Here is an 11,976-nt window from a genome sequence, read left to right as displayed (position 1 = left end):
TCGTCTTCTTCCCTCCATCTCCCCAGCCTGTGTGGGGTCTCCTTCGTTTGGATCCTCATCTGCAATTTCCTCCTTAGGAAAAATGGAGGGTTAGTGACTGATCCATTCTCTGTGGAATCCAGCAACAGGACCCGAGGGAACAACCTGAACTCTGTCAGGAGAGGTTTAGGTTGAACTGGGGTCCAGGGCTCTCGAGGTTTAGGAAAAGGCACTCCAAGAGAGCAGTCGGGCACTGGAACAGGCTCCCCAGGGTAGGGGTCACAGCTACAAGCCTGCCGGAGTTCAAGAAACGTTTGGACAGCGTTTCAAGATGTGGTGTGGTTCTTGTGGGGGTTCTGCCCAGAGCAAGGGATTGGACTCGCTGACTTGATGGGTCCCTTCCAGCTCGGGGTGTTCCGTGGCTGATTCTGTGAGTGGTCGCTTCGCCTTGCGATGAAGTTTGTCCCTCCGCGGCCTCCCCCTTCCCGGCGCGCGCCCCCTCGGCCCCGCGCTTCCCTGTTGCCTTGGTGACGGCCGTTCCCGCCAATCGGCGGCAAAGGCGGGAAAGCGGCGGCGGGTGATGGCGGCGGCCATGAAGCGGCGGCGCAGGTCGGACCCGGGCACGGAGCCGGAGCCGAAGCCAGAGCGGGGCTGCCTGCAGGCCTGGGCCGCCCACAGCCAGGCGCTGGTCGGGCGATGGACGGTGCGGTACATCCTCTTCCTTCCCCCTCCGCCCTTGCCCGAGCCGCGGGGCTGCCGCCGGTGCCGCTCCGCAGCCGGGCCCGCGGTAAGTGCGTCCCTTGCAGACGGCGCGGTGCGGCGGAGAGGCGCGGCAGGTGCGGCGGCAGCAGCGAGACGAGTTCCGGGAGCTGCTCCTGAGCATCCGCGGTGAGTGGCGGCCGCCGTGCCCCGCCTTCGCCTCCCGCTGCTGTCCCGGGCCTGGGCGGGGAAGCGCTGGCTCCCCGACACCTCTGTTCACCGGGATGCTGCTCCGGTATCCCGGTGCTGGCAACAAACGCGTGAACGGGGCGGGGTGAAATGGTTCCCAGTGCTGAACGGGGCCCACGCAGGAGTCAGTCACAGAATCATCAGGGTCGAAAGCGACCTCTGGAGATCATCCAGTCCAACCCCCCTGGCAAGGCAGGGCCATCTGGAGCAGGTGACACAGGAACATGTCCAGGTGGCGTTTGGATGTCTCCAGAGAGAGAGATTCCAGGACCTCCGTGGGCAACTGTTGCAGTACTCTGCAATCCTCAGCTTAAAGCTCTTCCTCATGCTGAGGTGGAGCTTCTTGTGTTTTAGTTTATGAATATTACTCCTCCGATAGCAGCTCCAGTATCCCAGTGCTGGAAATAAGCTGGGGTGAAATGATCCCTGTTTCCCCCTGCTGACCTGGGCCAGCAAAAGGGCTACTGCCCAGCCCCAGACTTCACCTTAACTTGCTGGGCAGAGCTTTGGGTTTCCGGACATAGGTGTGGTGCAAAGAAAGCCCAATGCGAGGCAGCCTTATTTCCAGTTTTCTCAGCTCCTGAGTGCAAAAGAGACACAAAGATCCTGGAGAAGGTCCAGCAGAGAGAAAGGAGGATAATTAGGGGACTGGAACATCTTTCTTACAAGGAAAGCCTGAGCAATCTGGGCATGTTCAGTGTGGAGCAGAGGTGACTGAGAAGGGATGTTATCAATGTCTGTCAGTGTCTGCAGGGAAGTGTCAGAAGATGGACCAGGCTCTGCTTCCTGGTGCCCAGCACTGGGACATGAGGCAGTGGGCAGAAACTGATGCACAGGAAGTTCCACCTGAACGTGAAGAATAACTTTACCCTTGTAATTGCACATTGGAACAAATTTCCCAGAGAGGTTGTGGAGTCTCCCTCACTGGAGATACTCAGAAACCATCTGGATGCAATCCTGTGCCATGTGCTCTAAGATGGCCCTGCTTGAGCAGGGAGGTTGGACCAGATGAGCCACTCTTGTCCCTTCCAGCCTTACCCATTCTGTGATTCTGTGATAAGGAGACACAGTGTGTGAAAGGGTGGATGTATATTGGAACAGAGTAGGCTGTTGATGCTCTTCTGGGAGAGCTGGAAGGCCTAACTCCTGGAGGACTGCAGCATTTGGATAGCTGGGGAGTGGATGTCTAAAGCAGTGTTGGCACCTGGCGTGCTGACACATGCTGTCTGTCTGGGCACTGCAGTTCCCAGGTGGCTAAATCACACCACAGACACTAAAAACTTCTTGCCAAGCCACTTCTCTTGTCACCAAGCCATGTATTGCTACCTGAGCATGGATGGCTGTTTATTCTTAGCCAGCTAAATTTCTTGTTGGATTGGCTGTGCCCACAGGGCTGCCAGCTGCCCTCCCTGCCCTGCCTCTGGAACTCACTGTCCTCTACAACACCCTGCTTTTCACTGTGGGTGCATCTGACTCTGCCATCAAAGGAGAAGCAGAAGGAATACGCCAGGGGCTCCTCAGGGGTAAGAATGTCGTTCTTTGTATGGGGAATTCTTGGGGTGAGGAGAGTTCTCTGTGCTCTGGAGATACTTGGTGACTGGTTGGAGGTGCAGGAACTGTGAGATGAGGGAAACTGAGCAGACACACCTGGCTCCATCTGGAAACTGTGGGCAGGCACGCTTGGTTGTGCTTGGAGAAGCTGGAGATGGGGGGAACTGTGAGCAGATATCCAGGCTGTGCCTGTAAGGGCTGGAGGTGGAGTGGCATGTGGCCAGGGACAGTGTGCAGCTGCTTGCCTGCTGCTGTCTGCAGGGATGGGCTGGAGGTTTCAAGGGAAACAAGATTTTTTCATGTATGAGGTGCCAAGTCCCTAGCAAAGTTTTAGTGATGGTAGAAAATTAGTGTTTTCTTTAATTATGGTGTTCTGGCTTCAAAGAAAACTCACTGAAACAGGCTGCAGTTCAGAGGTGAATCTGCAGTGTTGGCACATGCTTACCTGAGGGCAAATGACTTCAAGAGGGCTCAGCAGAACTGGAGTCTAGCTCTGCGTTGTGCTTTGTTGTCTCCTGAGTGTGCTGCTGTCAGTTCTTAGCGCTTGTTTTCCATTCTGCTGAGGCCAGGCCAGCCCTGCAACCTCATTCCTTCCACTGTTATGAGGAGCCTGTGCTTGCTTGAGGTTTTCTTTTCCTCTTGCATCTAGGGTGTCTGTTACAGGGCACCAACCCATTGTCTCACAGCTCTAGGTCTTTTTACTTGTTTTGGCTTTTTTGTGGTTTGTTTGTTTGTTATTGTTTTGGGGGTTTTTTGTTGATTTTTTTTCCAGTTCTGGAGGCTTGTGGGGCCTGCGGACAGGATCTTGGCACAGAGGAACTGTGGGAAAAGGTGCTGCAGGAGGTAACCGTGGAGGAGCTGCAGGCACCTCTGCACCGCCTAGGGGCCCTGCAAGCGGCCTGGTGGCTGGCAGCCAGTCGGCTGGGAAGTGTTGCTGGCCTCTTCCATCTCCTGAGCACTGCTGAGGTAAGTGGGCACAGGCAGGTGCCAGCCGAGTTGGCACAAATACCATGTTTGTCATAAAAACTCACTCTGAAAAATGTTGTTGTGGCACTTGGACAGCTGAACCTATCAGTGCTGCCCAGTCAGCATGACTAATCCTCCCCCTGGCATTCCAGCATAGCCTAATGGCCCTGAGAGTGTTAATGGATCCCAGAATATTCTGCCTGTGTGGGCCCTGGACTCTGTGTGTCAGACAGGAGACTTGGGCAGGCTGGAAGAGGGCTGCAGATGGACTTGCAGACTCTGTAGGGAAGAGCAGTGGGACGCAGAACCTTCCCTGCTGATCAAAAGGCTGCTGATGGGTTCCATCTTTCTGAATGAACCCCAACAGCCTCCTGTGGCCTGCCAGGAGGCCCTGAAGGTGCACTCCACTCAGAGGTGGGGAGGTGCTGCCCCAGGCCAGGCAGAAATCACTGCAGTAAGGGGGTTGTAGCTGAAGTGAACAGATGGTAGGACATTGCTCCTCAGTCTGCAGGGACCAGTCTTGGGTTTGGTGGGACTGGTTTCTCTGTGCCTTTGGACCAGTGTTTCCTGCTTCCCTTCAGCATTCCCTGCTCTTTCTCCTCTGTGCCTTCACAGGATCCAGGAGGAACTCACTGCAGTGAAGGGCAGAACAAACTCCTCTCCATGATCAAGGCATGGCAGGTGCCTCCTGAGGGGGCCTCCCTGCCCCTTGTACAAAGTGCCAAGGACTTGAAGGAAATCCTCTGCACCGCAGCAGCCTTCCTGCAAGGTTTGTGGGGGCAGGTACTCATGCCAGCACAGTCTCCTGCTGCTCTGTCCCAGGACCACTTTCCCTGCCCTTATCCTGGTTTCTCTTCCCAAGCAAACTGGCCTTGGGGTTTTTTGTTGGAATTGTTCCTTTGGAGTTGGGTCTGGGCTGAGCCTCTGAGTCTCAACCTTTACATTCCATATTCAGAAATCTTCCCTGCTTTTCCCCAGCCCATCCTTCCTCTGCACTACCCCAGGGCTTCTCTGCCTGTCTGTGACTGTAGGAGAGGTGTCTAGGCCTTGCAGTGACCTTAAAGCAGAAGGCTGGCAGGGGACTTATGAAGATTTTCCTTCCTTTCTTCTGTCTGTCTTCTGGAACCTGCCTTGTTTCAAGCACGTTGTTCCCATTGGATTATTCCATCAGTGCTGCAAGAGTCACACAAAGCTGTTGTGAGGCTTTGTAGCCTGGTGTCACAGCAGGCAGTGGATCTCCTCTGGCTGTTGTGTTCCATCCTGTCTGTTTTCTCTCCTTTACTGTTTTGACAACCCCAGCAGCTCTAAAGCAGCACTGCCTTGCTGTGCTTGGGCTCACACAGGGCCTTGCTGTAAGAGGCAGGGCAGGAGCTCTGGCCCACAGAGCTGGAGCCAAAATACTCAAGGGTGGCACCAACACTTCCAGCAGGGAGGTGGCAGACGTGAGTGTGGTGCTGGTATATGAGAGAAGCCTCAGAGGAAAACCTGAAGACTAAAGGGAAAGCAAATAACCACTTGTGATAAATATTAATTAATTGATATCCCAAAGCATCCTGCTGGGAAATTACTCAGATGGAAAAATTCCGAGTTTCTGTGTGTGCTTCCCTATCTGCACTGCAGTCATTGTGGATGTTGTGGAGGTAAACCTGCCCAGCACATACCCCTGTCCTTGTTCTGGGCCAAAGGAGGCATCCTGAGCTTGGAAGCTGCTGTTATTTCTGCTGGGCATTTCCACTGAGTGGCTGGTTCTCTTGCAAAACCATTAAAGCAAAGATGGCAGCATTGGCACTATCCTGCTGCATGTCGCTGGGTTTGGAGGGGATAAGGCAAGTCCCTATGACACTGTGAAGAAAAGGGCCCCACACTTGTTTGGGGCCAGGTGGGACAGGAAGGTGAGCCACAGAGCCAAGATGTTGGGTCTGTCCTAGGGCTGCAGGAGCTGGAGGCTGGGAACTTCCCCACCGCCTTCTCCCTCCTCCGGGAAGCTTCAGGAGGATTCTGCTCCAAGAAGATCCTGGCCCAGATCTACACCTGCCTTGGCTGCTGTGCTCAGCAAATGGTAATGACAGCAGAGAGGGGAAAGGCAGCTGTGGGGTGGGGAAGCTGATGTTCACAATGCCTCTGTGTGATCCAAGGCCTCTGCAGGGAGGAAAGGCCTTGAGAAATTGCCCGTGTGGCCCCAGCCTCCTTGGACAGGCTGCAAAATCCATGCAAAGATTCTGGCTGACTGCAAAATGTTGCTGCAGAGAGACAAGCTCAAAAACTAACCTGAGGAGAGCTGCCTTTGGCTGAACTGCTGCCCTGCTTAGAGGGGATCTCTTGGGGGAGCAGAGAGAGAATCTGGATCCCACCAGTGAAGACATCAGCAGAATGTCCTTTCAACATGCATGTCTTCGCATCCACCTAGGGCAAGCCTCAGACAGCCCTTCAGCACCTGAAATGGGCCCTCCAGGTGGATTTCCAGTGCCTCCCTGCTCTGTTCCACGTGGCAGCAGTGTACCATGAATTGGGAGAGACTGATGCAGAGCTGCAAGCCCTGACCCTGCTCTACGAGGTTTGTCTGGTTGCTGTAGTTCTGGAACGAGTTGTACCCAGCAGAGCCTGCACAGAGCTTCAAGCAGGCTTCTTCCTCTGGGGGGATTCCTTCTGGGTTTGACCCTGGAAGGGGTCCCCAAAATAGCAAGTGTGCAGGAAGGAGTCCAGCGAAATCCGAAATTCCTGCTGACCACCATGTTTGGATGTGGCAAGACCTTGAGTCCCTAGTTCATGTTCATGGTAGCTTGGGAGGTAATACTCTCAGGTCAGAAGTATCAATCTCTTAGTAAAGTATGTAATAATAAAGAGGCCTTAAAGGGCAGATTTTGGCTGCAGTGAGGCAGTGTGCATTAGCTGTGTGAACCTGGGAGAGTAGGTCACAGCAGTAGATCCTGAATTATCTCTTCAGCTGTTTGAAAACTGTCAGATATATACAGAAAGGAGAGGAAAGTCTCTCCTTAGAAATGGTCTAACTAGGTCTGTAGCTGCAATAGGAGATGGTGTTCCAGGCAGCTCAAAGCACCTTGAACTAAAAACCTGAGATGATCTGGGTGATCTTGTGCCAAATCTCCTTGTGCCATGAGGAGATCAGACAACTGCCTCTTCCTGTGTGATCCTGACGGCTCTTGCTGGGAGTGGCTGTGAGAATAATGTAGCTGTGCTTGCCTGGGTGCATCTCCAGATATCAGAAGGGACAAAAAAATGCAGCTGCCTGAGACTTGACCAGTGTAGTGTTGATAATATTTCTTCCTGTTTCACAGGCTCTGGGAAAAAACCCTCCATCAGATGCTTCCTCTAGTCCATATTTCCTAATGCGAACAGAGCTGCTTGTCCACACCCCAGTACTCACTTCTCTCCTTCGCCATCACCACCCCTCTGAAGTGAAGTACCTTCTGGCACAGCGGTGTCTCCAGGATGGGAGGTAACAGTGCCTCTGGTCTGCTTGCAACATGCTGCTTGTTTGGACTCTGCAGTTTTCCTTATGCTCCTGGAAATGGTCCAGTTCAGTACTGCTGTTGTTGGTCTGTCCAAAGCATGGAGATTGTGAACAGGGCGTGCGGTGCAGGGGGAGAGACTGTGGGCTGGCAGTCCAGGTTTCACCTGGCTGATGGCACTTCTCTTTCCACCACGTGTCCTGTTCCTGTTGCAGGGTGGCTGATGCAGTGGAACATTACCTGGATTTTCTGTCTCTCCTCCGGGAAGGGCTGCAGCAGCAGGTGGGTGTCCTGGAAAAGAGCTCCCATGGTGACTTGGAGGGACCCAAACCAGTCCCAAGGGTTGGGCCCAGGCATCAGCCCTGGACTCCAGACTTCAGTGTCTAGTTTGAGATGTGAAGGAAATGAGGTGGGGGCCGGCACCCCCATCCTGTGGCCTTGCCTTTGGATTCACACCAGAGAGCATTTACCATTGCTGTTTGGAGAGACAGCTTCCCCTTCCCCGTGGGGAGCAGCTGTCAGCCTGATTTTGGATGTCCTTCACTTCCAGAGTAGGGACTTGATGCCTTGACTCTGGTGAGCTGTGAGTGCTTTCCATCCCTGCTCCACCAGGCTCCAGAGACTGTGAGCTTTGCTGGGCAGCAGCTCTACGTCCCCAGTATGCACAGAGTCATTCTGCTTGGCTGAGAACTCTGCACTTCTGCAGCACTGATGTCACCTTTGCTCCCCAGGTGCCCCTGGATGGTAACTCAGCTGTGCCCAGGATCCCAGAGGTGTTCCTGGAAGCAGCATCTGCCTTGGAGCAGGCTGGGAGGCACCAGGATGCCATAACTGTGTGTGAGGAGGTCATCAGCCGGACGACTGACCTCATTCCACGGGTGTTGCAAGTGGAGGAGAGGCTGGAGCAGCCGGAGTGCTCATTGCCAGGGGCAGAACTGGAAAGTGAACTGTCCCAGAAGAAGGAGAGCCTGTGCTGCCTTGCCTGGAGAGCAGCTGGATACCTGCACCAGGGCTGGGCATGGGCCAAGCTAGGCGAGAGCAAGGAAGCTGTAACACAGTTCAGCAGGTGACAAAGCCTTGCTGGGAGAAGGGGCCTCCCCAGCAGGCAGGTGGGGCCAGGGCAGAACACAGCATGGCACTGGGGCTGCCCTGACAACTTGACACTCCTGACAGCCCAGGAGTGGCTCCAAAGCTCCTCTGGCGTCCCACCCACAGGTGCCTCAGTGATCTCCTGCGTGTTCAGCTTCATGGGTCTGGCGTCAGACAGACAGGTAAGACACTGCACAGGTGGGACCTGTGTGGGGTCTCGGCTGGGTCAGGATTTGTGTGCTTGGCAGCAGCAGGTACAGAGACAAGGTGGTGGGCCCAGCACCACTCTGGCAAGAGGCAGTTGTCCCAGGGTGCAAAGCTCTGGGCCTCTGAAGCCTCTGAAGACACTGGCTGTTTTTTTTTGGAGCAGAGTTTTCTTTGGCTCTGCCTCCTTCTTCACTATCTAGGTAGGAGTTAAATGGGCTGTGAACTGGAAAGCTTCTCCAATCCAGTTTCTGGGGAAAGATACACGCCAGTGGTGCAGAGGGACAGCCAAAAGACCAGGCTGCTGCTTAAGTTCACCACAGCCATGTAACATTCTGGGCTCTTGGCATTCTTCAGTCTCCCCCTCTGCTGCCTCCTGAGCTCTTCCAGCCTGGCAGAGAGGCGGAGCTTTTCTCCGAAGCTGGAAGATGAGCAGCCCAAATAAATGCTGTCCTGACTGCTAACCTGGCTGAGCCTGCTCAGAACAAGGGAGAGAACCTCTGGAGGATGCTGTGTTCAGGTGTGTGTGTCTTCCTGTGACAGAGAATCTCCAGCCAGAAGTGGAGGTACTCCAGAAGATCAGGTGGCTCGCTCTCATTGGGCGAGGTACGCAGTTCCTGGAGCTGGGGAGGCACAAACAAGCCCTGTTGGATTTCCAGTACAGTTTGCAGCTCTCGCCAGGTAGGCTCATCTTGGTGAGGAACACAAGGGATTTCCACAAATTTGTCCTGGGCTGTTTTGCGGTCTTCAGCTGGAAGCTCTTATACCAGATTTATTCAGGAGTCAAGGACTACAGTAGGGCCACTAGCAATGTTGCATACTAGAGATACTTCTCTGGGCCTAGTCAGCTCACTGCCGTGGAGAAACAGACCAAAACTCTTGTCAGAGGAGTATATCAGAACCCTAAAAACCTGTGCCCTCAGATAGCTTGGAAATTTGCTGCCTCAACCCCAGCCTGGTACAGCCAACTTTCTCCCAGACAGGTCTGCTTTCCCAGAACAGAGGAATAGAGTTGTGCTTCATCTGAGGAAGCAGCATGTCCGTGCCTGGCAGTACAGAGGCCTGCAAAGGGAGCGTTCGTGTCTTGAGCTCAGCCAAGGCATGGCTAGTGCTGCTCACAGGGCTGCTCTCTCCTGCTCTGACTTGCTGAAAAAGTGTGAGCTTCACCAGGATCTGCCAGACCTGCTGGTCCCAGTCCTGGCCGTGGGTGCAGATGTGCCTGCAAAGAAAACCCGATCTGTATCCAAGGAGAGGTGTGGCAGGCTGTGCCACAGGGCTGATGGCATCTGCCTTGGCTGCCAGCCCTGGGGTTAATTAAAGCCTGTGACACAGCCAGGATGGCCTCTTCCCCATTACACGGCTCTCCTCACACTCATTGCCCTCGTCTGGCTTCTGAGCCTCTTGTGTAATACCCTGCAACCCACGGCAGTGGTGAGGACCTGCTCCTTCTCTGATCCTTCCTCCTGTCTTGCAGGTGACCCAGCTGCTGCCTCCTTCCTGGTGCAGGCCTTGTGGAAGCTGAACCGAAAGCAGGAGGCGGCTGCTCAGTGGCAGAAGTTCTCCCAGAGCTGCCCTGGGGAGGATGGGCAGCAGCAAGGGCAGGGAAGGTGTGTAGAGGGATGGGTGAGATCTCACATCCAGCAGTGCAAACTGTCTGTGAGGCTGTGAGGGCAGTTTAGGTGTCTAAGGAGCTTCCCCTGATGACTGCTCCAAGGGGCCACAGGCTGGGGCTCAGAAGAGCTGACAGGGAGCCAAAATGGGGAGGGCAAAGGCTGCAGGTAGAGCAGGGGGACCTGCTGAACAAATGTCTTAGGGCATGGCAAAGGAATGCTGCAGTCCTCCCTGCTGCCATCTTTCCTTCTTTTCCAGGCCCCTCCCTTTGTACCTGGTTTCGTGCCTGAAGCAGGCAATGTTCCCTCACAGTGAACCTCTTGCCAGAAGCATACAGGATTACCTCAGGGCAGCAGCCCAGGACACCTCAAGCTGACCTCATCATGCCACCCATACCCATCTGCTGAGGTCTCCCTGCACTTGGCTGCCAACAAGGCCTTTAAGGACTCCTTCAAGACTTAGAATTACTCTGTAATAAAGCTGGATTCCCAAAGGACTGAAACAGAATAAATCTCATTTTTTAATAAAAAAAACCTCAGCTCTGTTTAGCTTTGGTTTTTTCCATGCTCTTTTTCCAGAATGAAATGTTGCAGTCATGGCCTTGACCCTGCCCCCAGGTACTGGGAACCCATGGGCTGTGTGCTCTGGATGTGTGAGAGATCAAGGTCAGAGATACCTTCATCCTCTGTGCCCTGTGCACTGGGGCTCCGGGGAGCTGGTGCTCTGTCCTATTTGTGCTTTGTCTACTGGCTTTTTGCTGGGCGAGTGTGGTTTGGAGCCCAGAGAAGGGGCTTTGTCTGAAGCACATGCCTCTGAGGTCTGAATTTCACAATGCTGCACTAGCCAGAGACAGCAGCAGGGTCCAGACCCACAGCTGTGTGTCCCCTGTGTCCCTGAGGGTCTCTGCCAATGCCATAGCTCCAGGCCCCTCACCCTCAGGGGTCAAGGAGCACATGTCCCAGCCCTGTGTCTGCTGGAGCTTTTTTGATAAGGAAGGTCCCCTGACCCATTACCCGAGCCTTTGGCACACCTTGCATCCCACCAGAGGGAAAGGGTCCTTGGGAGCTGCAAGGCAAAGGAGTGAGCAGAGAGGAAAGGGATTGTGACAGAACTATGGAAGAGTGCAAGGTAGGAGCTGCTGCAGCCGCCTCTGAATGCTGGAGGGACAGAGAGGGGCTTTGGGTGGACTTTGTTCTGCAATTCCTTCAGAAAAAGACCTTGGCATATCCTGAGCTACATCCAGAGCCCCGTGGGCAGCAGGGCAGGGAGGGGATTCTGCCCCTCTGCTCTGCTCTGCTGAGACCCACCTGGAGCACTGCACCCAGAGCTGGGGTCCTGCACAGGAGTGAGCCCAGAGGGGAGACACAAAAATGCTCAGAGGGACAGAAGATCTCTGCTGGGAGGAAAGGCTGAGAGAGCTGGAATTGTTCAGACTGGAAAAGGCTCCACAATCTCCATGCCTTCAAGAGGCTCCAGCAGCACTGGAGAGGGACTTTTAGACAATGACATAGTGACTGGATGAGCGGTAACGGTTTTAAACTAACAGAGGGAAGGATTAGATGCAGTATTAGGAAAAAATTCCTCCCTGTGAGGGTGCTGAGGCCCTGCAGAGATTGCCCAGAGAAGCTGTGGCTGTCCCTGTATCCCGGGCAGCGTTCGAGGCCGGCGGGACGGAACCCTGAGCAGCGTGGTCCGGTGAGCGGTGCTCGTGCCCGGGCCAGGGGCGGGACCGGACCCTCCATAAGGGCCGGGCCATTCCCTGACCACGAGCACCAACGAGGCTGCTCTGAGTGGCGGGAAGAGGCGCGCGTGCGCACCACTCCCCTTCTGATTGGCCCTGCCCTCGGACGCTGCCCAATCAGCAGCGGCTGAGAGGGCGGGACTTCCTTCCCTCATGTTCCCGTCGGTGGCTCTTCGCCATTGGCCGCGCGGGAGCTGTCGCTCGAAGACAGAGTCGCACTGCGATTGGCTGCAGGAAGTGGCGCCTGGCTGATGACGATTGGCCAGAGAACACGGAGGGGCGTGGCTTAGGCGGAGCCCTCGGACTTTTTTTTTCGCCTTTTCCTATTGGCCGAGGCGGCGGCCGGCCGGAATTTCCGATTGGCCGGCGCACGCTGTTGCTAGGCAGGCGAGGCGGCGTGGGCGGGGCTTCCGTCGC

General features: G+C 54.9%; 1 protein-coding gene across 1 annotated transcript; it reads left to right on the top strand.

The window, feature by feature from the left end:
- The first annotated feature begins 78 nt into the window (after positions 1-78).
- FANCG (FA complementation group G) lies at positions 79-10,314 on the top strand. The gene is made up of 14 exons (XM_033085618.1): positions 79-682; positions 786-867; positions 2,319-2,450; positions 3,251-3,444; positions 4,060-4,213; positions 5,373-5,503; positions 5,852-5,998; positions 6,741-6,901; positions 7,130-7,196; positions 7,646-7,980; positions 8,130-8,185; positions 8,751-8,888; positions 9,682-9,814; positions 10,077-10,314. The coding sequence occupies exons 1-14, from the start codon at positions 560-562 to the stop codon at positions 10,192-10,194; spliced, it is 1,971 nt and encodes a 656-aa protein (XP_032941509.1). The 5' UTR covers positions 79-559; the 3' UTR covers positions 10,195-10,314.
- The last annotated feature ends 1,662 nt before the right edge of the window (positions 10,315-11,976 follow it).

The sequence above is a fragment of the Catharus ustulatus genome, chromosome Z (assembly GCF_009819885.2).
Source record: "Catharus ustulatus isolate bCatUst1 chromosome Z, bCatUst1.pri.v2, whole genome shotgun sequence".
Taxonomy (NCBI): domain Eukaryota; kingdom Metazoa; phylum Chordata; class Aves; order Passeriformes; family Turdidae; genus Catharus; species Catharus ustulatus.
Note: the sequence above shows the minus strand (reverse complement) of the source record. Positions and strands in the feature narration are given on the sequence as shown.

Bases quoted from the DNA above. Each gene is read 5' to 3' on its own strand.
- FANCG (XM_033085618.1), top strand. From the start codon at position 560: ATGGCGGCGGCCATGAAGCGGCGGCGCAGGTCGGACCCGGGCACGGAG. The intron at 3,445-4,059 runs GTAAGTGGGCAC...GTGCCTTCACAG, and splicing joins ATCTCCTGAGCACTGCTGAG to GATCCAGGAGGAACTCACTG. The intron at 4,214-5,372 runs GTTTGTGGGGGC...GGTCTGTCCTAG, and splicing joins CGCAGCAGCCTTCCTGCAAG to GGCTGCAGGAGCTGGAGGCT.